The sequence below is a fragment of the Thamnophis sirtalis genome, unplaced genomic scaffold (genome assembly GCF_051295495.1).
Source record: "Thamnophis sirtalis isolate CommonGarterSnake01/CBP01778 unplaced genomic scaffold, rThaSir2_p1.2 scaffold_3, whole genome shotgun sequence".
Taxonomy (NCBI): domain Eukaryota; kingdom Metazoa; phylum Chordata; class Lepidosauria; order Squamata; family Natricidae; genus Thamnophis; species Thamnophis sirtalis.
In genome coordinates this window covers 152,128-176,282 of record NW_028261383.1, presented here as the reverse complement: position 1 = coordinate 176,282, position 24,155 = coordinate 152,128, and the positions used below count along the sequence as shown (strand labels likewise).

The window sequence follows — 24,155 nt, the reverse complement described above, 5'->3', positions numbered from 1 at the left end:
TTTTAAACTAAACTAAACTGTTGTTCTCTGGAGAGTGTTAATTCAAAAGGTTCAATTTGAAGAAGAATAGATGTGAAAATATCTATGGAAAATAGAATAGAATAGAATAGAATTAAACAGAGTTGGAAGAGACCTTGGAGGCCTTCTAGTCCAACCCCCTGCTTAGGCAGGAAACCCTACACCACTTCAGACAAATGGCTACCCAACATCTTCTTTAAAACTTCCAGTGTTGGAGCATTCACAACTTCTGGAGGCAAGCTGTTCCACTGATTAATTGTTCTGCCAGGAAATTTCTTAGTTCTAAGTTGCTTCTCTCCTTGATTAGTTTCCACCCATTGCTTCTTGTCCTGCCCTCGGGTGCTTTGGGGAATAGCTTGACTCCCTCTTCTTTGTGGCACCCCCGAGGCATAGCAACACTGCTATCAATTGAAAGAGTGAACACCCCGAGAGAGAAGCCAACTTGTTTAGAGCACGGCTGACCGAAGAATTCTGGAAGTTGAAGTCCACCTGTCTTTAAAGTTGCCAAAGTTGGAGTAAACCCTGAAATTAGAAGGTGTTAGCGATGTTCCTACGGATGCTGATCCCGTTGAGAGATGCTTGGGATATTATAAGCTCTTCCCTTCTGATTGTCCAGGCCAGGGAATCCTCTTCTCCAGCTGTGCTAGAAATCCCAGGAGCCTAATTGCAGGTCTCTATCGTCCCCAGGCCTTGTGTGGAATTGTCATCCTGGCCACCCCCCCCCCTTTTTTTTTTAAAGAAAAGAACCCCAATCAAAATGTTCTCCGTGTGCACCTCAACAGGAGGCCACGGGGCCGTCCTGCTCTCACACACCAGTTGCTCCCTCCATGCGCCTCCGAAAGCCCACTAAAGGGTTACACCGCAGCCACTCCTACTTCCTAGAGAGGCTGGAGTAACCTTGGGGCTGGAGGATGGGTGTGTATAATATTGGCAAGGCCTCTTCCTGCCTTGTAGGAAACTACCCGGAGAACAACAAGAGGCCAACAGCCAACACCAACACCCCATTCCCATCTACGCCAGGGGAGCTCCGTAGATTGTGGGGACAAAGCATTAATGCGCAGGTGAGAATCAAGCTGTGTGCAAAATTGGGATGTCAAGGTTTTTGGACGGTCCAATCTCGGTCACTTGTGGTCCTCGCGCTCTCTTGCACTCTTTTCTCCTTTGTGCGATGCTTACATTCATTTTCAGTTGGCAATCTGTCTCGGCAGCTGAGGTTTCTTTCCCCAGGGGGGTGGGGGGGAGCCTTTTATTTTCCGTTTTCTCCTTGGTTCCGCTTAAAAACTAAAATAAAAGAGCACTGGAATTTTATTTCTTCCTGCTGCAATAAGCTGCGATGCCTGCCCTTTTAAAAAGCTTTAGCATTCTCTCTCTTTACAGCGATGAATTTGGATGGCGGGTGCTCTCAGAAGGTAAGGCCAGGGCAGCCACACGGGGGTGAAAACCCCAGCAAAAAAGAACTTGAAACACTTTTTATAACTTCCCCTCTTTACTTGACATCTGAGTAGCAGTGGTGTAAGCTAAGAATGCTTCAGAATTTGTTTCTAGCTTCGAAGAAGCCGAGGTTTGTAAAGTTACACCCAGATTAGTCCACAGAGAGAAGAATTTGCAGTGTGTGCATAATGTTGTATTCGTTTATTTATTTTCGTCATGTTTGTGTAGTATATATTGGCGGTGACCCTTTGAGAGAGCTGAATGCAATGAAATTTCATTTTAATTTAGGGCGATTAGCGTTCATTTAAAGTGACAATGAAGTTAGTCTTAAGTCTGTTATTAAGTCTGCCCAGGTGTGTTGGAATTGAGGTCCCTACAAATATTATCTTTTAAGGATGCCTTCTAGGCCCTGATTTATTTATTTTAAAAATGTTGCAATCCATTTTTTCTCTTTCTTATTAGAAACAATCCCAATATGAAGTAAAATTGATTTTTTTTTAAAAATGTTAATGGTTTACCTCTAAAAATATCTTTAAAATCTTTGGTAGTTAAAAAAAAACAACTTTAAAAGGACCAAAAACTTGGTATAACATCTTAAATCGAAAAGTCTAAACAGGAAGGGTTATATCTGTTTCTCAGGATGTTCAAATTGTTGGACTCAAAACAGGCGAGACTCCGATTTTAAACAGTTGTACCTTTTGGATCTAATCTACTCTGCAGGGTTGTTTTGGGGAAAAGCAGCTGAGAAGGGACACATTATTGGTTCTTTAAATTCTAGAGGATAAAAAGGGTAACTTTTCAATACAGTATTTCAGGTTAACATTTTACATTCGGTTCATTTACTTGGGAGCAAATCCCATTTAATTCCTTGTTAGGATTGTAGATGCATAGATTACATCAGAAGGATAATCCTTTCCATAAGATTTTGCAGTCGAATAAACAAGACAAAAAGAGAAGGAAAAAGAAAAATAGTCCTCAACTTGCAATCATTTCTTTAGTGACGGTTAGAAGTTACAAACAGTTCTGGAAAAACTGACTTATGACAATTTTTTCACACTTACGACTGTTGCAGCATCCCATGCCACGTGATAAAAATTCAAATGCTTGGCAACTGACTCACATTTACGATGGTTACAGCCTCCCAGGATCACATTATCTCCTTTTGCGACCTTCCATTGGGAAGCCAGATTCCCTTAATAACCATATTATTAACAACTGCAGTGATTTACTTAACAACTGTGGGAAGAAAGGTCATAAAATTGGGCAAAACTCATTGAGCAGCGGTCTTGTTTTAACAACATAAATGTTGCACGCAATTGCAGTCGTAAGTTGAGATAAGTTAAAGCATAACGCCATTTTCAGCCAGGCAGCCACACCAATTTTTAAAAAATAAATAAACAGTGATAATTCTGCTGGTTGAAAACAAAAGAAATCTAACAATAATAGCAATAGCAATAGCAGTAGACTTATATACCGCTTCATAGGCCTTTCAGGCCTCTCTAAGCGGTTTACAGAGAGTCAGCATATTGCCCCCAACAATCTGGGTCCTCATTTTACCCACCTCGGAAGGATGGAAGGCTGAGTCAACCCTGAGCCGGTGAGATTTGAACCGCTGACCTGCTGATCTAGCAGTAGCCTGCAGTGCTGCTTTTAACCACTGCGCCACCTTGGCTCTTAACAAGGTTGTAGAATACTATGTTGATTAGAAGCTGGTGAAATTATCTAAAAAAAGTCTGCACGCTGTTGAATTTTCCTGAACTCAGAAAAAATATAGGGCCACAGTTCACTCAACTCATGTGAGATGTGCAGCTAGATAGATCAGATTAATAAGTACTTAAAATATCTGGGGATAATCCGAGTTTTATTCCAACATTTTAAAGTGCCTTTCTCTCTTTCAGAATCAGCTGGGCACCTCTCCAAGGAAGAAAATTATCTCTGCTGACCAGAAATGCTGCTGGTCCCTTCCTTGAGTGATTTCTTCTTCTTTTTTACTGAAATCTTCCAAAGTTTGTGGGCCTCACCAGAAGATCCACCTGGTTCCTCCTTTGTAATCATTCATCTTTGTCTTTGAAAGCTATCTTTCAAAGTAGAGACTACAATTGTTCATGTGCTTATTTGGCTTCGAAACCTTCGCCATTGCGGCTTTGAAAAGCTCCTGTCTGCCTCAACGGGGACCTTTCCTCCATTATATGTGGCCGTTGCCTTCTGCGAAGCGTTAGCCGCCAAAATGGCTACCGAACTGAGGGCTGGAGGAGCCGCCTTTCTCTCCTTGCAGAATGTTCTGGGACACCCCCCAAGAAAGCCTGAAGAGGAAGCCCAAGTGCGGGCTCTAGACGCGGATGGGGAACGGACGGTCCCTCGGGTCATTCAGGTTGGCACCATCGGAGAATTTCTAGGCTGGATGCCTCCCCAAGAGATGATCCAAGGATCAGAAGAAGGTTTGGCTCAACGCTGGGAGACCCAGTGGCAGGAAGTCTTGAAGGCGGTCCAGCCTCGTCCTCCTGGGTTGGGGACTCCACACCAGACAAAACCTTTCCCCTGGGACTCCTGCGAGTCCGTCCCCAACACCAGCCAGTGGTCGAATGGAGAAAGTGTTCCTCAGTTCTTGGTGGTCAACAACGGAGAGTTACGTCCTCGGATCCTTTATGGTCCAGGGGTGGAAGAAAACAGGCCGATGAAGCACTTACTTGTAGACCAAGAGGCTCTCTTGACCGAGGCACAGCGCCAACGTTTTAGGCAGTACAGTTACCAAGAAGCTGAAGAGCCTCAAGAGGTTTGCAAGAGACTCCGGGAATTTTGCCGTCAATGGCTGATGCCAGAGAAACACTCCAAAGAGCAGATCCTGGAACTGGTGATCTTGGAGCAATTCCTGGCCATCCTCCCTCCAGAGATGCAGGGCTGGGTCAGAGTCCGTTGTCCTCAGACTTGCTCCCAGGCCGTGGGCCTTGCAGAAGAGTTCCTCAGGAGTCAGAAGCAAGAGATTAAGGTAACACTGGTCTACACCAGTGGTGGGTTCTGGTACCCACCAGTGGTGGGTTCTGGTATGACCTGGTACAAGTGTACCGTTGCCTGCTGGGAGCAGCAGGCACCGTTCCTGTACAGTTCTTCAGAGGGCCCACCCGCGTTCCTTACCTGTATTTGACCCAACCGGGCCATTTGCGCACACAGCGTACAGCGCCTGCGCAATGCTCCGCTGAGCAGCTGGAGCGTCGCAGGCGGTGAATGTGCATGCATAACATATTTTGATTAGATGAATTAGAAAACAGGTGATCAAGGTGCTGGTTGGCTAAAGTTTCAAGATATTTCCCAATATAGATGTATACACAGGCAAGGATCGTGACCCGACAAATGCGCGAACGACAAAAGCGCGGCGACAAAAGCACGGCGCTAAAACCGCGATGTCAAAAGTGCGCTGACAGAAGCACGATTTAAGTTAAGGTAAGGTTTAGGGTTAGGTTTGGGGTTTGGTTTAGGGTTAGGGTTACAGCACGCTTCTGTCGGTGCGCTGTTGTTGGCGCGCTTCAGTGCTCATTCGCCGGCACGGTTTTGTCACCGCGGTTTAATCAGGCGCTCTTTTGTCGTTCGCGCATTTGTGGTGGAACCGGCGAGGATATTTGCCTAAAAGGAGAGAGGTGTCTTAATGACCATGATCAGCGGTAGGTTTCACATTTTGTTACCCCTTGTTTGCCCCATCTTCCCGCGCCCACTTCACACGCACCCAGCCTTCCACGCATGTGCTTTGCTTGCATGTGCGCCTTCCATGCGTGTTCCCAACCTACAAAACATGCCTAAATAGGATTGCATAGAGCCGCGGCTGGAGCGGGCCCACCCGCAATTTCCGCTACCGGTTCGGGCAAACCAGTCCAAACCGGCTGAATACAACCTCTGATCATGATGCCTCATAACTTCTCGACAAAGTACGCTAGAACAATGAAAATGGTACCACGTGAAAGGGTCTACCTTTATCTTCACTTTGAGAACAAGGAGGGAAGCAACTTAGAACGGAGGAGAAATTTCCTGACAGTTAGAACAATTAATCAGTGGAGCGGAATTTGCCTCCAGAAGTTGTGAATGCCCCAACACTGGAAGTCTTTAAGAGGATGTTGGATAGCCATTTGTCTGAAACGGTATAGGGTTTCCTGCCTAGGCAGGGGGTTGGACTAGAAGACCTCCAAGGTCCCTTCCAACTCTGCTGTTGTATTATTGTATTGTATTAACAGCAAGGCAGATAACTATGAAAAACACGTGGAAAATTTGCTTAGGTCCTAGAAAGCATGTCACTGAAAATTAATTTCTTACACTCGCATTTAGACTATTTCAAGAGCCACCATGGCACAGTGCTTAGAATGCAGTATTGCCGGCTACTTCTGCCTGCAATTGGGCAGTTCGATCCTCACCAGCCTCAAGGTTGACTCAGCCTTCCATCCTTCCGAGGTTGGTAAAATGAGGACCCAGATTGTTGGGGGCTTAGAGAGGGCTGTAAAGCAGTACAGAAGTCTTAAGTGCTATTTCTATTTCCCTTTGAACTGTGGGACAGTAAGTGATGAGCATGGGGAGAGATTCCACCAGGATATTGCAGGCATGGAGCAGGCATGGAGAAAAGATACCAATGCTATGCTTGTAGGATCTCCGACAGGATCCTACAGCACAGAGGTGGGTTCCTGCCAGTTCGCACCAGTTCGGTAGAACCGGTTCGTCAAATCTACCGAACCGGTTAGAAGAGGTTCCACCAGTGGACCCGGAAAGCAGGCCGCACCTACAGAAGAGGTTCCAAAAATTTTTGAAACCCACCACTCACACACACACACACTCACACAGAGAGAGAAAGAGAAAGAGAAAGAGAAAGAAAGAAAGAAAGAAAGAAAGAAAGAGAGATGAAAGAAAAAAAGGAAAAAGGGACAGAGAGACAAAAGGAAGGAAAGAGAGAGAGAGAGAGAGAGAGAGAGAGAGAGAGAGAGAGAACACATGGCCAGCAAGCCACTCCCACCAGGTCACATGGCTGGCAAGCCACTCCCACAAAGGAGGCCACACCCACAGAGTAGGTTCAAAAATTTTTTGAAACCCACCACTGCTACAGCAGTTCACAAGAGAAAAGCCAAAAAGCCCAGTTTAGATACCGAATAAAGTTAGAACCTTGTCGTTTAATCTGGTGTTAGAGCGTGTCAGTTTTTCATGCCAGAAGCTTGAAAATGTTACACGAAACAGCAATAAACAAATGGAAAGTTATGCTCTTGGCATCAATAAAAAGATAAATGTATAATGATTGGCGTGGCACCATCCTCATTGGTACATTGCGTTTTGCAGAAAAGTTATGGAGCATAAATGTACATTCCCCCCCTCGTAATTTTGAGTTATTTTGATGCCATTTTCGCCTGAAGCTGTATTTTGGGAACTGGAGCCAATTGATACTCAGGACTTAATTTTCCTTTATTAGTGACCTAATTCAGATAAAATTAAGCTGCTTTCGTTTCCAAGGCTTTTTCCTTGTGGAGCAGCGTAACAGGGGGAAAGTTTGCAGCAGTGGTGAAATCTAATTTTTTCCCCCTACCAGTTCTAGTGGGTGTGGCTTGGGGGTGTCATGTGACTGGGTGGGCGTGGATATGTAGTCATGTGACTGGGGGGTGTCACTGAGCCGAGGTGGCGCAGTGGTTAAATGCAGCACTGCAGGCTACTTCATCTGACTGCAGTTCAGCAGTTCGGCTGTTCAAATCTCACCGCTCAGGGTTGACTCAGCCTTCCATCCTTCCGAGGTGGGTAAAATGAGGACCCGGATTGTTGTTGGGGGCAATAGGCTGACTCTGTAAACCGCTTAGAGAAGGCTGAAAGCCCTATGAAGTGGTATATAAGTCTAACTGCTCTTGCTACTGCTATAAAAGACAGAAACTCACTTTAACAATGTCCTGCTGGAGTTGGGTTGGACTAGATTACCTCCAGGGCCCTTCTAGCCCCGGATTGCTGTGCTCCTTCAAGGTATCCTCTGAAACTGCATCTAGTGCCAACTTTATGGTCCTTCCTCACTCTCCTTTTTCCTTCCCTCCCTCTCCCTCCACCCTCTCTCTTTGTTTCTTCCTTCCTTTCTTTCGCAGCATCCCCCCCATCTCCCATTTTTGGCCCAGCAGGCCTCAGGGAAGCCTTCCGAGAGCAAAAACGGACCCCAAATGCTAAAAAAAAGTTTTTTAGAAAAGTTCCTACCATCGCACAGCACAGCTAATTGTCGAAACTTCTTTTTACTTTGTTAAGCATTTTTTTTTTACTACCAGTTCAGCCGAACGGTAGCATTTCACCTCTGGTTTGTAGTCTAGAATTAGCATCAACTGGAAAGTTTTTTCAGAAAGTGATTTATTGACTAGGTGTGTTCCCCACAATCGCTTCCCACAACAGGTTGGACTAGATCAGAGAAACTGGTCCAGGATTCCCTCGGGGAGTTTTTATGATTGAAAGGGACCAAAATCTTGAGTCTCTCACTCCTATCGTGATTGTGATGCAATATTTCCCCTTTGGGAGGAAATGCTGGGGGGAGCTCAGGCTGGATTTTCAAGAGTTAAAACCAAGCCTGTGAGACATTGCACCTGATCACCCTGTGGGATTCACAATGACAGCCATCAGAAAACTTTTGCGACTTCAGTAGAGAGACATCTGACGCTGCTCTTTACAAATGCGTTTTTAAGTGATGACTGTCTAAACGTCCTAGAAAAGGTTGTGTGGGGGTTTTTTGTGGGGGGGGGGACACACAGAAAAAAATGACCAGATTATTTCAAGGGAAGGGCCTCTGTGGAAGAATTAAAGGAATGTGAATTTCTATAAATCTTCTAAAGCATATAAAGAACGGTTCAAATTCAAATTTAATGAATTTATATGCCGCCCAATCCCGAAGGACTCTGGGCGGCTTACAGAATACAACTCTAAAAAGGATTAAAATTAAAAATAGGGAAGAGAAACAGATTAAAAAGAAACACGTCATGCACTCAATCTAGGCGGGGCTGGACCTCATTCATGAGGTCAACAGCCCGAGGCCTGCCAGAATAGCCAGGTTTTAGTAGCCTTTCGGAAGGCCGAGAGAGTTGGAAGGGTCCGGATCCCTGGGGGTAGGTCGTTCCATAGGGTCGGAGCAGCTACAGAGAAGGCCCTCCCCCAAGGAGTCGCCAGCCAGCATTGTCCAGTCGACGGCACTCGGAGGAGGCCCATCCTGTGAGATCTTATCGGCCGTTGGGAGGTATGTAGCAGGGTTCCACCACAAAACCACGTTCGACTAAAGGGCGCTCGACGAAACCGCGTAGCTGACGTCATCACAGCGCGACAACAGCGCGGAGAAAAAAGCACGCTGTAAACGCTAAACCTAAAATTAACCCCTAAACCTAAACCTAACCCCCTAAACCTAACCCTTAACCTAACCCTAAACCTAACCCTAACCCTTAACCTAACCCTAAATCTAACCCTAAACCTAACCCTAAACCTAACCCTTACCTTAACTTGAATCGGCTTGCTTTCAAAGCGCTATTTAAAGCACCCTTCTTTCTCCGCGCTCGCTGTTGTCGCCCTGTTGATGACGTCAGCGACGCAGTTTCATCGAGCGCACTTTAGTCGAGCGTGGTTTTGTCGTGCCACGATGTAGCAGAAGACGGTCTCGCAGATATCCGGGTCCTAGGCCATGTAGGGCTTTAAAGGTGATAACCAGCACCTTGAAGCGCGTTCGGAGACCAATAGGGAGCCAGTGCAGCTTGCGGAGGATAGGTGTAACATGGGTGTATCTCGGTACACCCAATATCGCTCGCGCGGCTGCATTCTGGACCAGTTGTAGTCTCCGAACACTTTTCAGGGGCAGCCCCATGTAGAGCTGGGCATGGCTAGTCTAGTGAGGAGAAGGACCAGGGGAGACATGATAGCAGTCTTCCAATATTTGAGGGGCTGCCACAGAGAGGAGAGAGTCAAGCTATTTTCCAAAGCATCCAAAGGCCAGACAAGGAATAATGGATGGAAACTGACCAAGGAAAGATTCAACCTAGAAATAAGGAGAAATTTTCTGACAGGGAGAGCAATCAACCAATGGAACAGAGGTTGCCTTTGGAAGTTGTGAGAGCTTCATCACTGGAGGCTTTCGAGAAGAGGTTGGACTGCCATCCATCAGAAATGGTGTAGTAGGGTCTCCAGCTTGGGCAGGGGGTTGGACTAGATGACCTACAAGGTCCCTCCAACTCTTCATCTGTAGCATAGATTTTAAATACAGTAGAGCAATGACCTCCAACCTTTTGGGCACCAGGGACCAGTTCCGTGGGGAGAGGTTTTTCCGTGGACCGGAAAGGGCTGGTTTCATGTGCCATCTGCATCCCATGGATTCGCTTGTTTGCACACCCCAGTTGCTGGCATGCTGTGGCCCTGTGCTGGTCTATGGGTTGAGGACCCCAGCAATACAGCAGTCCTGATTTAGCTACCGAGCATTTAGAACAGGGGTGTTAAATTGAAGGCACATGGGTTTCCTGCTTGAACAGGGGGTTGGACTAGAAGACCTCCAAGGTCCCTTCCAATCCTGCTATTCTATTCTGTTCTGTTTTAGGTGCTGGAACCATGCACAGAAGTGGTGATGATCTCCTTGGAGGCTGAAGGATCCCTGGCAGCCTCTGGATCTAACAGCCTCCTTTGTGGAGAAGCTGAACGGAAAGACGGTCAGGATCCCAACTCAGTGGGTAGGTACTCCTTGTAGTAAAGGCAGGAGAGAGCATTATATGTTGATTGGTGCTGGAAGTGTATGATCGGTATTTATCCGTATTGAACACAGGCAGTCTTCCACTTACAACACTTCCCTTAGTGACCGAAGTTATAATAGCGCTGGAAAAAGTGAGTTATGACTATTTTTCGCACTTACGACCATTGCAGCATCCCCTATGGCCACGTGATCTACAGTCAGATGCTTGGCGACTGATTTCTACTTATGACAGTTTCCCTTTTGCTGACCAGCAGAGTCAACGGGGAAGCCAGACCGAGCTAACGAATGTGCTGCTAACTTCTCAACTGCAGTGATTCACTTAACATCTGCGGCAAGAGTGGGGCAAAACTCGCTCAACAACTGTCTCGCTTAGCAACGGACATTGTGGTCATAAATGAGGACTCCCTGTAGGTCTGGAGCAGAGGTGGGTTCCTACCAGTTCGCACCAGTTCGGTAGAACCGGTTCGTCAAATCTACCGAACTGGTTAGAAGAGGTTCCACCAGTGGACCCGGAATGCAGGCCACACCTACAGAAGAGGGTTAGACTCACACAGAGAGAGAAAGAGAAAGAGAAAGAGAAAGAAAGGAAGAAAGAAAGAAAGAAATAAAAAAAGAAAAAAGAAAGAAAAAGTGAGAAAGAGATGGAAGGAAAAAAAGGAAAAAGGGACAGAGAGACAAAAGGAAGGAAAGAGAGAGAGAGAGAGAGAGAGAAAGAAAGAAAGAAAGAAAGAAAGAAAGAAAGAAAGAAAGAAAGAAAGAAAGAAAACACATGGTCGGCAAGCCACTCCCACCAGGTCACATGGCCAGAAAGCCACTCCCACCAGGTCACATGGCTGGCAAGCCACTCCCACCAGGTCACATGGCTGGCAAGCCACTCCCACAAAGGAGGCCACACCCACAGAGTAGGTTCAAAAAAATTTTGAAACCCACCACTGGTCTGGAGAGGTCCTCCAGGACAATCACTTAGTGATTCGTTGTTAAACGAGGACTACTTATACCCCAAATTTGACCTCTTAGGAGAGGGAGGAGACAGGTGGAGAAATTGTGAGGGCAGCAGCCAATGGGTTAATTATCATCGGCTACATCCGGGGTGTTAAATCAATTTCATTGAGGGCCACATCAGGGCTGTGACTCATCTTGAAGGGGGGGGGCAACTGGGTGGGCGTGGCCAGTTTGACACCACTCCCCAAATTGCTGGCATGGGTAGAGCGGGCCGAAGCGACACAGGCCAGACCCTTACATTTTCTAGGCCGGCCCCCACAGGCCGGCTCCAACGACATCACGGGGCAGATCTGGCCCACGGGTCTTATATTTGACACCCTACATCAATAGCAATAGCATTTAGACTTATATACCGCTCCACAGAGCTTTATAGCCCTTTCTAAGCAGGTTACAAAGTCAACGTGTTTCCCCCCCCCCCCCCAAACAATCTGGGTCCTTATTTTACCCACCTCAAAAGGATGGAAGGCTGAGTCAACCTGGAGCACCTGGTGAGATTCGAACTACCCAATTGCAAGGAGCCGGCAGTCAGCAGAAGTGGCCCGCAGTACTGCACTCTAACCCCTGCGCCACCGTAGCTCTTGAAATAGTCTAAATCGGTTTTTCTCAACCTTGGTGACTTTTAAGTCCTGTGGACTTCAACTCCCAGAATCCCCCAGCCTGGGGGATTCTGGGAGTTGAAGTCCACAGGACTTAAAAGTCGCCAAGGTTGAGAAACACTGGTCTAAATGAAAGTGTAAGAAATTGATTTTCAGTGACATGTTGGCACCAAGCGCTTTCTAGGCACCGAAGCGAATCTTCCACCTGTTTTTCATAGTCTGAGGAAGGCCGAGTCAAAACCTTGAGCCAGTCAGGAGGTTCAGGGTTTCAGATCTCTGTCCTTGATGGATCCGATACGAAAAGATTCTGGAGGACCAAGAGAACAGAGGGAAATTAATGGTTTGCCTAGTAAGCTGTTGTTTAATGGAGACGCTCAGTCATCCCAGGACACAGTTGTCCCAAAAGGGTTTTTTTTTTCTCAAGAGGCAACTGGACTTTCTGGTTTTTTCTTTGAAGGCGTTTCACTTCTCATCCAGAAAGGTTCTTCAGCTCTGACTGAACAGCTCCCAACCAGCCCAATCTGTGGTATTGTGCTCTCCTCACCTCCAGACCTGAATGGGGAGGTGTGTCTTGTCTGGTGTGGGCTGACCTCACCTTTCCTCCTCCTCCTCCTCCTCCTCCTCCTCCTCCTCCTCCTCCTCCTCCTCCTCCTCCTCCTCCTCTTTTTCCTCCTTCTCCTTCTCCTCTTCTACTTCTTCCTCCTTCTCCTCCTCCTTCTCCTCCTCTTCCTCCTCCTTCCCCTCCTCTTCCTTCTCCTCCTCCTTCTCCTCCTTTTCCTCCTCCTCCTCCTCCTTTTCCTCCTCCTCCTTCTCCTCCTTCTACTCTTCCACTTCTTTCTCTCCTCCTCCTCCTTCTACTCTTCCACTTTTTCCTCTCCTCCTTCTCCTCCTCCTCCTCTTCCTCCTCTCTCCTCTTCCCCCTCCTCCTCTTCCCCCTCCTCTTCTCCTCCTCCTCCTTTTCCTCTTCCTTCTCCTCCTCCTTCTCCTCCTTTTCCTCCTCCTCCTCCTTTTCCTCCTCCTCCTTCTCCTCCTTCTACTCTTCCACTTCTTTCTCTCCTCCTCCTCCTTCTCCTCCTTCTACTCTTCCACTTCTTTCTCTCCTCCTCCTCCTTCTCCTCCTTCTACTCTTCCACTTTTTCCTCTCCTCCTTCTCCTCCTCCTCCTCTTCCTCCTCTCTCCTCTTCCCCCTCCTCCTCTTCCCTCTCCTCCTCCTCCTCCTTTTCCTCTTCCTTCTCCTCCTTTTCCTCCTCCTCCTCCTCTTTTCCTCCTCCTCCTTCTCCTCCTTCTACTCTTCCACTTCTTTCTCTCCTCCTCCTCCTTCTCCTCCTTCTACTCTTCCCCCTCCTCCTCTTCCCCCTCCTCTTCTCCTCCTCCTCCTTTTCCTCTTCCTCCCCTTCCTCTTCTTCCTCCTCCTCCTCCTCTTCCACTTCCTCCTCCTCTTCTTCCTCCTCCTCCTCCTCTTCCCTTGCTTGCTGCTTCTATCCTTGTGCCCTTCCTTTTGCCTGCAGTCCCAGAGGTGCAACTGGACTTTCTGGGTTTTTTTTTCTTTGAAGACATTTCTATTCTCATCCAAGAAGCTTCTTCAGCTCTGACTGAATGGTGGGGAATGGAAGGATTTCTATTCCTTGCAGACAGCTGGTCATTTGCATCCTTTTAGAACAGGGGTAGTCAACCTTTTTATACTTACCACCCACTTTTGTATCTCTGTTGGTAGTAAAATTTTCTAACCACCCTCTAGTCCAACAGTAATGGTGATTTATAAAGTAGGGATGTAACTTTATAAAATTTATAAAGCAGAGTTAGAGCAAACCCCTACCGCCCACCATGAAAGCTGGGACGCCAGGGGTGGGTTCCTGCCAGTTCTAACCTCTTCTATAGAAGAGGTTCCACAAATCTACAGTGCTGTTTAGAACCGGTTCCAGCTCCCTCCCCCCCCCACCCGTCCGTCTGCACATCATCAAGATGAAGAACGAGAGGAGGAATTCTGGGAGTTGAAGTCCACAAGTCTTAAAGCTGTCAAGTTTGAACACCCCTGGGTTTTTTTTCTAAAGGGTTAGGGGTGCAAGGGCCTTGTAACTTGACAGCTTTAAGACTTGCACACTTCAATGCCAGAGTTTCTGAGCCAACATGACTGGAGGAGGAATTCTGGGAGTTGAAGTCCACAAGTCTTAAAGCTGTCAAGTTTGAACACTCCTGGGGGATTTTTCTAAAGGGTTAGGGATGCAAGGGCCTTGTAACTTGACAGCTTTAAGACTTGCGTGCTTCAAATGCCAGAGTTTCTGAGCCAACATTTTGGTTGCTAAGCAGGAGCGTTGTCAAGTGAGTTTCGCCACATTTTACAAGTTGGCCATGCCCACCCAGTCACGTGACTGCCAAGCCACTCCCACAAAGCAGGCCACACCTACAGAAGAGGTTCTAAAAATTTTTTTGAAACCCACCACTGTGGAACGCCCACTAGTGGGCGGTATTGACCAGGTTGACTACCACTGTTTTAGAGGGTCCTTGAAGAACTTGGAGATTTATCTCTGTCCTGAGGGTCCTCTGAGTAGTGCTAATGGTTCCTGTAGTCTGCCATTTCCCCCCCTGGAAATCCATTCCTACTCCCACACCATTCAAATGATGTTCATTCCAAATTGCTATCTACTATCTAGTGGTCACCTGGATTTTTGCTGTTGTTGTTCAGTGTTTAAATCATGTCTATCTCTTCATATCTCTCCATGGATGCCACTCTTTCCTCTCCTCCACTGTCTCCCGGAGTTTACGCAAATTCATGCTCATTGCATCCATGACTCCATCTAACCATCTCCATCCTCTGCCCTCCCCTTCTCCCTTTTGCCTTCCATCTTTCCCAACATCGGGGTCTCTTCCATCGAATCCTCTCTTTGGATTAGGTGGCCAAAGCACAGGAAGTCCTCAACTCCAATTGAGCCCCAAATTTTATCTTGCTCAGTGAGTTTTTCGCCATTCTACAACTTTTCTGGCCACAGTTGTTAAAGTGAATCCCTGTGGTTGTTAAATCAGGAACACGGTTGTTAAGTGAGTCTGGCTTCCCCAGGGACTTTGCTCGTCGGGAGGTCGCAAAAGGAGAATCCCATGACCCTGGGACACAGTGACCGCCATCAAGGGTTGCCAAGAGTGCGAACGGAAATCATGTCATAAGTGTGAAAAACGGCCCTAAGTCCCTTTTTTTCAGTGCCGTTGTAACTTCGAACGGCCATTAAATGAACTGTTGTAAGTCGAGGACTCTCTTTATCTGAGCTCCAGCTTCAGTGGCAATAGCTTTTAGTCTTAAATACCGCTTTACAGTGCTTTTACAGCTCTCTCTTTAAGCGGTTTACAGAGTCAACCTGTTGTCCCCAACAATCCGGGTCCTCATTTTACCCACCTTGGAAGGATGGAAGGCTGAGTCAACCTGGAGCCTGATGAGATTCGAACTATCAAATTGTAGGCAGCCAGCAGTCAGCAGAAATAGCCTGCAGTATTGCATTCCAACCACTGCGCCACCACAGCTCTTTATCTGTCCTTCCAAAGAATAGTCAGGGTTTGTTTCCTTTAGGAGTAAGCTAGTAATAGTTGAGTCTATTGAAGCCTCTCTCGGTTGGAAACTGGGTGCTGGAAAGGACAGTGCCCTGCCCCTAATCTGATGTACCAGCATCCAATTCCAGCTGTTGCTTCATGTTCTTGGTCTAGAGCAGAGGTGTCAAATTCAAAGCCCACGGACAGATCTGGTCCTTGCGGTGCTTAGATCCGACCTACGGGGCTGGCCTGGAAATAGCAAGGGACCAACCCGCAGGGCCTCTGCTGGGGAAAAATGGGGTGCGGGGCGGCCACGGGCGTCTCCCATTGCCCTGTTTTCGGCCTTGATGGTCTCCTGCAGCACCCTGCTGGTGAAAGCAGGGCACATGGGGGCTGCCCACGGCCCCCGTTTCCCGTTTTGGCCAGCAGGGTACTGCAGGATGCTGGCTATCCCGTCTCCTTCCTTGCCCCCACCACCCCAGCCAGCCCATGGAGGACAACTGCAATGCTGATCAGGCCCTCCAAGAAATCCAGTTTGACACCCCTAGTCTAGAGCAGGGGTCTCCAACCTTGGCAACTTTAAGACTGTTGGACTTCAATTCCCAGAATTCTGGGAGTTGAAGTCCGCCAAGCTTAGAGGAAGCTCAACATCTGGATGTTTATGCTGTTTCAACAGGTGGCCCCGCCATGAGCAGGAATCCCCTGGGAGTTTCTCAGCCAAGGGATCCCGAGCTTCCCGTGTTGTTTGGATCCTTAATGGGGAAACCAGGATCCCTCGAGAGCAGAGAAGGGCTGGTGCAGAAGAACCCAACGGAGCCCATCCCGAAAGGGGATGGGGCAAGGCTTTGCAGCGAAGGGGTGTACGAGACGGTGGTCCGTCTGGAGGAACACGGACACTGGTGCCTCGAATGCGGCGAAAGCTTTCAAGACGCCTTGGAGCTTCAGAATCACCAGAATTCCCATTCGGGTCGGAAGCGTCCGGAGTGTCCAGAATGCGGGAAAAGCTTCCGGGACCTTTCGCACGTTCTCCGACATCAAACCGTCCACACGGGAGAGAAACCCTACGCCTGCTTCAAATGTGGACAGAGTTTCACCCAGAAACCAGCACTTAACCGGCATCTGAGAAAACATTTGGAAAGCCAGAATGACTCAGGTACAAGGAAGGCTCCCCTGCCGTTAATCTCAAAGGCTGTATAGCAGGGGTGTCAAACCAGGGGTAAAATCCAGCCGGTTCTGACAGGTTCTGGAAAACCGGTAGTGGAAATTTTGAATAGTTCGGAGAACCAGCAAATGCCACCTCTGGCTGGCCTCGCCCCCATCTATTCTTTGCCTCCCAAGTCCCAGCTGATCGGGAGGGAATGGGGATTTTGCAGTATCCTTCCCCTGCCACGGCCACCAAGCCACACCCACAAAACCACTGTGTCAAACTCAGATCTCGCCCACAGGGCCACTGTGGAAACAGTGAAGAGTGGCCCGGGGTGCCTCTGCCTGCAAAAATGATGCTTGGGAGGGCAAGCATCTGAGTTTCTTTTCCCGAGCTTTTGTGGCTGTTGCAGCTGAAAACAGACCTTGGGAGCCCATTTTCACTGGCAGAGCGCTCGGGCTACCATAGGTTCCCCTGACACGAGTGATGTCAAGCTGGCCATGCCCACCCTGACCACAGACCCCCGTCGGCTCCCCCAAGGTCAAACACAACCCTGATGCAGCCCTCAATTAAATTGAGTTTGACACCCCTGAATAGGGAATATATAGAGGACTCCAGAGAGTCCTCGACTTAAGACCACGATTGAGCCTGAAATTTGAGTTTCTTTCACATGCTGTACAGGTAGTCCTCGACATGCAGCAGTTTATTTAGTAACCGTTCGAAGTTACAACGGCAAAAAAGTGACATGATTGTTTTTCACTCTTACAACCAGCATCCCCAGGGTCACATGATTTACCTTTGGATGTTTGACTCACATTTATGATGGTTTCAGGGTTCCGGGGTCATGTGATCCCCTTTTGTGAGCTTCTGACAAGCAAAGCCAATGGGGAAACCAGATTCACTTAACAACTTTAGCACCTCGTAGGATCCCTGCTCCGGAGCTTGTCGGGTGTGAGTCCCTACTGTTGAAGCTGGACCTCAAGGGTCAAGTGGGTCTGCTGCTAACGTACCTGCCTCCCAACTGCGTTGCAGCAGCCCTCCCCTCGCTCCTCGAGTCAGTAGCCGAGCTAGCAGTTGAGTTCCCTAGGCTTATGGTTCTGGGGGACTTCAACTTGCCTTCGCTCGGTGAACGCTCTGACGGAGCGCAGGAGTTCATGGCTTCCGTGACAGCCATGGGCTTGACTCAGGTAATTCGAGGCCCAACCCACTCAGCGGGTCACACACTCGACCTCGTATTCCTCTCGGAGCAGTGGAGTTATGATCTTGGTCTGAGGGGTAATGAGATCATACCCCTGTCGTGGTCAGACCACTGCCTACTGAGGCTAGACTTCCGGAGGCCAAACCCCCACCGTAGGGAGAAGGAACCGACCAGGTGGTTCCGCCCCAGGCGACTTATGGACCCTGTAAGGTTCCAGACGGAGCTTGGGGTTATTCCTGATACTCTCGCCCACAGTTCAGCGGAGACTCTTGCTGCTGCCTGGCACTCGGCAGCGTCAGAGTCTCTGGACCGGATTGCGCCACTACGGCCCCTCCGGGTCAGCGGCTCCCGGAGGCCTCCTTGGTTCACCGAGGAGCTCCGGGAGATAAAGCGCCGGAGGAGACGCCTAGAGCACCAGTGGAGATCCGATAGGTCCGAACCGAACCGGGCACTTTTGACAGCATGCACCAAGGAATACATCCGGGCATTAAGAACAGCTAAAAGAACACACATTGCCACCTTGGTAGCGTCCGCCGAGTCCCGCCCAGCCGCCCTGTTTAGGATAACCCGCTCCCTCCTAAATAGGAGGGAGACGGGGGACCCCTTACAGGGTAGGGCTGAGGAGTATGTTCAGTTCTTGGCGGACAAAGTTGCTCGGTTTCGGTCGGACCTGGACTCCACTCCCGCAGATCCAGCCGAGACACTGGGGAATGACTTGGCAGACCATCTCTGGGTTGAGTTTCAGGATGTTGCCTCCGGGGATGTGGACAAGGCTATGCGAGCTGTGAGTGCCTCCACCTGTATACTGGACCCGTGTCCCTCCTGGCTGGTTGCCAACAGCAGCGAGGTGACACGAGGCTGGATCCAGGCGGTTGTTACCGCCTCTCTTCGGGAGGGGCACTTCCCTGCCGCGCTCAAGGCGGCGGTGGTGAGACCCCTCCTGAAGAAACCATCCTTGGATCCAGCCGCTCTTAATAACTACCGTCCAGTCTCCAACCTCTCCTTCGTGGGGAAGGTTGTTGAGAAGGTGGTGGTCTTCCAGCTTCAGCGTACCTTGGAGGAAGCTAACTACCTTGACCCCTTCCAGTCCGGCTTCAGGCCCGGTTACAGCACAGAAACCGCTTTGGTCGCATTGACCGATGATCTCTGGAGAGCCAGAGATGGAGGCCATGCGTCCATCCTGGTTCTCCTTGACCTCTCAGCGGCTTTCGATACCATCGACCATGGTATCCTTCTGCGACGACTGCGGGAGGTGGGGGTGGGCGGCACTGTTCTGCAGTGGTTCTCCTCCTACCTCTCGGACAGGTCGCAGTCGGTGTTGGTAGGGGGGTAGAGATCGTCCCCGAGGCCCCTAACTTATGGGGTGCCGCAGGGTTCGGTCTTATCCCCCCTACTATTTAACATATACATGAAACCGCTGGGCGAGATCATTCGGAGGCACGGGATAAAATACCACCAATACGCGGATGATACACAGTTGTATCTGTCCGCCCCGTGCCAACTCAATGAAGCGGTGGACGTGATGAACCGGGGCCTTGAGGCTGTTAAAGACTGGATGAGAGCTAACAAACTGGTACTCAACCCGGACAAGACCGAGTGGCTGTTGTGTTTTCCTCCCAACAATTTGGCCGACGTTCCATCACTCAGGCTGGGGGGTCAAAATTTATACCCCTCAGACAGGGTCCGCAACTTGGGAGTCCTCCTGGATCCACAGCTGAGTTTCGACCATCACTTGTCAGCTGTGACCAGGGGGGCATTTGCCCAGGTTCGCCTGGTGCGCCAGTTGCGGCCCTACCTGAACCGGGAGGCCCTCACAACAGTCACTCGAGCCCTTGTGATCTCTAGGCTGGAATACTGCAATGTGCTCTACATGGGGCTGCCCTTTAAGAGCATCCGGCGACTTCAGCTAGTCCAGAACGCGGCCGCGCGAGTGATTGTGGGCGCACCACGGTTCGCCCACATAACACCGATCCTCCGTGAGCTGCGCTGGCTACCTGTTGATCTCCGGGTGCACTTCAAGGTCCTACTTACCACTCACAAAGCGCTCCATGGTAGTGGATCTGGCTATTTGAGAGACCGCCTTCTGCCAATTACCTCCCTCCGTCCCATCAGATTGCATAGAGTAGGCCTCCTCCGAATTCCATCCGCCAGTCAGTGCCGACTGGCGACTACGCGGAGGAGAACCTTCTCAGTTGCAGCTCCGACGCTATGGAACAATCTCCCCGTGGAGATCCGCACCCTCACCACCGTCCAGGCCTTCCACACAGCTCTCAAGATCTGGCTATCCCGTCAGGCCTGGGGATAAGACTTTACTCTCGCCCCTCCCGAATGTTGAATGAATGTTGTGTTTTTACTGCTAATTATTTTTACTCACATTTTCTTTTTGTGTTTTGTCCTGCACTCCCCTCCCCTATTATTGTAAGCTGCCCTGAGTCCCCTCAGGGAAAAGGGCGTCCTATAAATGTTTAATAAAACTAAACTAAACTAAAAACAACCATATTACAGATAGTCCTCGACTTACAACAGTTCGTTTAGTAACGGTTCAAAGTTATAACACTGGAAAAAAAGTCAGATTCACTTAACAACCGTAACTTAACAGATGCAATGATTCCCTTGACAAAAGTGGCAAGACAAGTTGTAAAGTGAGGCCAAGCCAATGGGGAAGCCGGAGTCCCTTAACAACCATGGGACTAACTTAGCAACTGCAGTGATTCACTTACCAAGCGCGGCAAGGAAGGTTGTAAAACGGGGCAAAAGTCACTTAACAACTGTCTCGCTTGGCAACGTAAATTTTGGGCTCAACCCTGGTCGTAAGTCAGGCGTCATACTCAATTTCATTTGAGGGTCACATCATGGCTGTGGTTGACCTAGGTTGGTGTGATCAACTTGTTGGGCGTGGCCAGCTTAACACCACTCCTCAAACTGCTGGCATGTTTCCTCTTCGCACTGGGTAGACCGGGCCGAAGCAATGCTGGTTGGCCCTTAACATTTTCCAGGATGCCTGACTGGCCTGATCCAACCACATCGTGGGCCACATCCGGCCCGCGGGCCTTGTGTTTGACACCCATGTTGTAAGTAAAGGACTATCTGTACGCTTATAGTTGTTTGGGGTTTTTTTTTGTTTTTCGTTTTCTCCAAACAGGTTTCATCCTGAGTATGAAACCCCCAAGGACGGACATGGGTAGTCGTAAGCGGCCAGAGTGCTTGGCATGTGGGAAGAGTTTCCGGGACGTTTCTCAGGTCCTTCGGCATCAGACGGTCCATACGGGAGAGAGGCCTTACAGCTGCCTTGAGTGTGGGCAGTGCTTCACCCAAAAGCCAGCCCTCAACCGACACAAGAGGAAACACCTGAAAGGCGAAACCTACGAAGGTAGGGATGGAAGCGGGAGAGACAAGAACCAGTGGTGGGATTCAATTTTTTTTTTTACTTCCAGTTCTGTGGGCGTGGCTTGGTGAGTGTAGAATGGCTTGGTGGGTGTGGCTTGGTGGGTGTGGCAGGGGAAGGATACTGTAAATCCCCATTTCCTGCCGATCATCTGGGACCATCCTCGGAAGGATGGAAGGCTGAGTCAACCTTGAGCCGATCATGATTGAACTGCTGCCAGTGGACAGAATTTGCCTGCATTCTAAACCACTGCATTCAAATTCATCAGGGCTCCTTACATTGTATTACTGTATTTTTCGGACTATAAGACGCACCGGTGTATAAGACGCACCAAGATTTCGAAGAGGCAAGTAAGAAAAAAAAGTTTTTGCCTTCCCTCAGCCCTGCTGAAGCCTGCTGAGGGCTGCTGGGGGCTGAGGGCTGAGGGAAGGCTGGCTGCTGGGGGCTGAGGGAAGGCAAAAAAAAGCCTCCATTTTTGTGAAAATGGGCCGGTTTTTGCCTTTTCTTTGCATAAATGGGGACATTTCTGCCTTGCCCCAGCCCTGCTGAAGCCTGCAGAGGGCTGCTGGGGGCTGCTGGGGGCTGCTGGGGGCTGAGGGAAGGCAAAAAACCCTCCTTTTTTGTGAAGAACAGGTGAAAAACAGGCTGTTTTTTGCCAAAACCAAGGTTTTTTGCCTTTCCTCAGCCCCCAGCAGCCCTCTACAGGCTTCAGCAGAGCTGGGGCAAGGCAAAAATACCCCCCTTTTTTTGCAAAAATGGGGCGCAGGGGCGGGACTTTGGGAGGCCAAAAATGACTGTATAAGTCATTGGTGTATAAGATGCACCAACATTTCCACACTCTTTTAGAGGGGCAAAATATGCATCTTATACTCCGAAAAAAACAGTATATACAATACAATAGCAGACATGGAAGGGACCTTGGAGGTCTTCTAGTCCAACCCCCTGCCTAGGCAGGAAACCCTATACCGTTCCAGACAGATAATAATATACCATATTATTACCTTATTCTCAAATTGTTCTCAAATTGTTCTCTGATTTAGCCTAAGTTCTTAGCTGCTTTATGAGCTTGTCTGAATGGTCCAAGTGGCTTCAGGTTTCAGGTTTCGTTTTATTTATATGCCACCCTATTCCCAGCGGACTCAGGGCGGCTCACAAACCCAAGAGGGGAAGGGAAACACAAGAACTACAAATACAAGCATTTAAAATAGCCAACAGCCACACAGATCGAGAGGGGAAGGGAACTCATCAACCCCAGGCCTGCCGACACAGGTTTTAACGGCTTTTCGGAAGGCCTGGAGAGAGGTGAGGGTCCGAATCTCGGCAGGGAGTTCGTTCCAAAGGACCGGAGCTGCCACAGAGAAGGCCCTCCCCCGGGTAGTAGCCAGATGGCATTAGCTGGTAGATGGAACCCGGAGGAGGCCGGCCCTGTGTGATCTACTGGGTCTTTGGGAGGTAATTGGCAGCAGGCGACTTAAGTGGGTTGAGGATCTCCTCTTTCATTGGCTGCATATTTGCACTTCTTTTCTTACTGCAGGGGACCAAGAATGGCACGGGAACCAGGAAAATAGCCACTGGGATGGGGCAACCCCTTCTTGGGCCTGGCCTAACCAAACATTCCCCGAGAACGGAGTCGGCCCCTTGGCCAGCAGCCTGGGACAGCAGCCACCGACCAATCAACATCCTGAAGCTGCTTCCGGCACGGACCAGGAAGGCAAAACGGCGAGGAAAACCACCAGCCGTCGGGGGCAGAAGAAATACTGGTGCTTTATCTGCATCAAAGGCTTTCGGGACAAGGCAGATTTGGTGAGGCACGACCGGATCCACACGGGAGAGAAACCTTACACCTGCCCGGACTGCGGACGGAAATTCAGCTACACCTCCAGCTTGTACAAACACCAGCTGATCCACAGGAGAGCGGACAGCCAGAAAGGGAACCAGCTCAGAGAGGTGTCCATGGACTACGATACGGGTGGTTTTTCAGCCGTCCGCACGGCTCCCTTGGCTTGTCTTGAGGGCGACGAGGGGTGGCGGAATGGGGTGAAGTTGGAGGCGACTGAGGTAAAACCATCCACGGAGGCCTTATCGGCAGGAAAGGCCCACACGCAATCAAGTGACTTCGCTTTCGACATTTCAGCGACGTAATTCAAAGCGGTCGGCTTCACTTTCCTGCACCTGGTGCGTTTCGGACTTTAGCACCCGCGAATTCTAGCTTGAACGGAGAAGAGACGCTTGGCTAGTTGAGAAAAGCGATTCAGTCCAAACCAACCAGCCGAATCCCCCCTCCACAGGTGGGTGGGTGGGTATACATGCACCCACCACCGCCTGGTTCTGTGTATATATGTATGTAAATGACTCTTTCTTACCTTTGACCATCGTTACATTACTAATATTATTATTTTATGCACAATAATACTTCAGTGACCTCCGTTTACAGTTTTCCGTTCTCTGTTCCAATAAAAGGCTAAGCCAACTTTATTATCACAGGCATGTTTTTAAGATACGGGGTGGGGCGGGCGAAATCTTACGCTCTCAATCCCCAAGATTTATTTTCGGAGCAGAGAGTCAGGTGGGAGTCAAAAATATCAAAATGATACAACAGAAACACCCTGCTGTTCTTTTGACATGCATGTTGTGGCCTGTCAGCGGGCAGTAGAGTCGGACAGTGAGAAGGTTGGGGAGGAAGATGGGCCAGGCCTGGAGTCTGGGGAAGGCTCAGATGAGGGCTCTGCGTCAGAGGCAGGGAGGGGACAAAGGCCGTCTGGCAGTTCTCAGCTGCCTTCAGAGCTAGACAGCAGTGAGGCAGAGGAACAGCTGGAGCCTGTTCCCAGTGTGCGCATGCGCAGAGCTGCCAGAGGACAAGAACAACTCAGAAATCAGGGTCGACTTGGGAGTAAAGCCACAGGTGGAAGGTGAATGACCCCTCCCATAGGAAATAAAAGAAGAGCAAAAGGGGAGTGGGCTTTTGCAGGAAACAATTCATTCGTTTGCTCATTAGTTCGTTTCAGGAGTATGAAGATCTGTCCAGGAATCTCAAAGACTCTGTGCCAAGTCTTTTCTTTCACAGCACTGCATTTGGGAAATCAGAGAGGAGAACAGTAGAAATGTATGGGCCGGTCCTTGGGAAGGAAGAGCCACTGCTGCTAGCGACGCCCCATCCTAGCTCT

The 24,155-nt window shown here is 49.2% G+C and overlaps 1 protein-coding gene across 1 annotated transcript; it reads left to right on the top strand.

The window, feature by feature from the left end:
• The first annotated feature begins 934 nt into the window (after positions 1 to 934).
• LOC106554327 (uncharacterized) lies at positions 935 to 23,466 on the top strand. Its single transcript, XM_087711178.1, has 6 exons — positions 935 to 1,079; positions 3,348 to 4,435; positions 10,001 to 10,130; positions 15,941 to 16,417; positions 20,749 to 20,976; positions 22,526 to 23,466. Exons 2-6 carry the CDS (start codon positions 3,677 to 3,679, stop codon positions 23,131 to 23,133), a joined length of 2,202 nt encoding a protein of 733 aa, XP_087567304.1. The 5' UTR covers positions 935 to 1,079; positions 3,348 to 3,676; the 3' UTR covers positions 23,134 to 23,466.
• The last annotated feature ends 689 nt before the right edge of the window (positions 23,467 to 24,155 follow it).

Coding starts and splice junctions, on each gene's coding strand:
- LOC106554327 (XM_087711178.1), top strand. CDS start 3,677: ATGGCTACCGAACTGAGGGCTGGAGGAGCCGCCTTTCTCTCCTTGCAG. Junction 4,436..10,000: donor GTCAGAAGCAAGAGATTAAG/GTAACACTGGTC, acceptor GTTCTGTTTTAG/GTGCTGGAACCATGCACAGA. Junction 10,131..15,940: donor TCAGGATCCCAACTCAGTGG/GTAGGTACTCCT, acceptor CTGTTTCAACAG/GTGGCCCCGCCATGAGCAGG.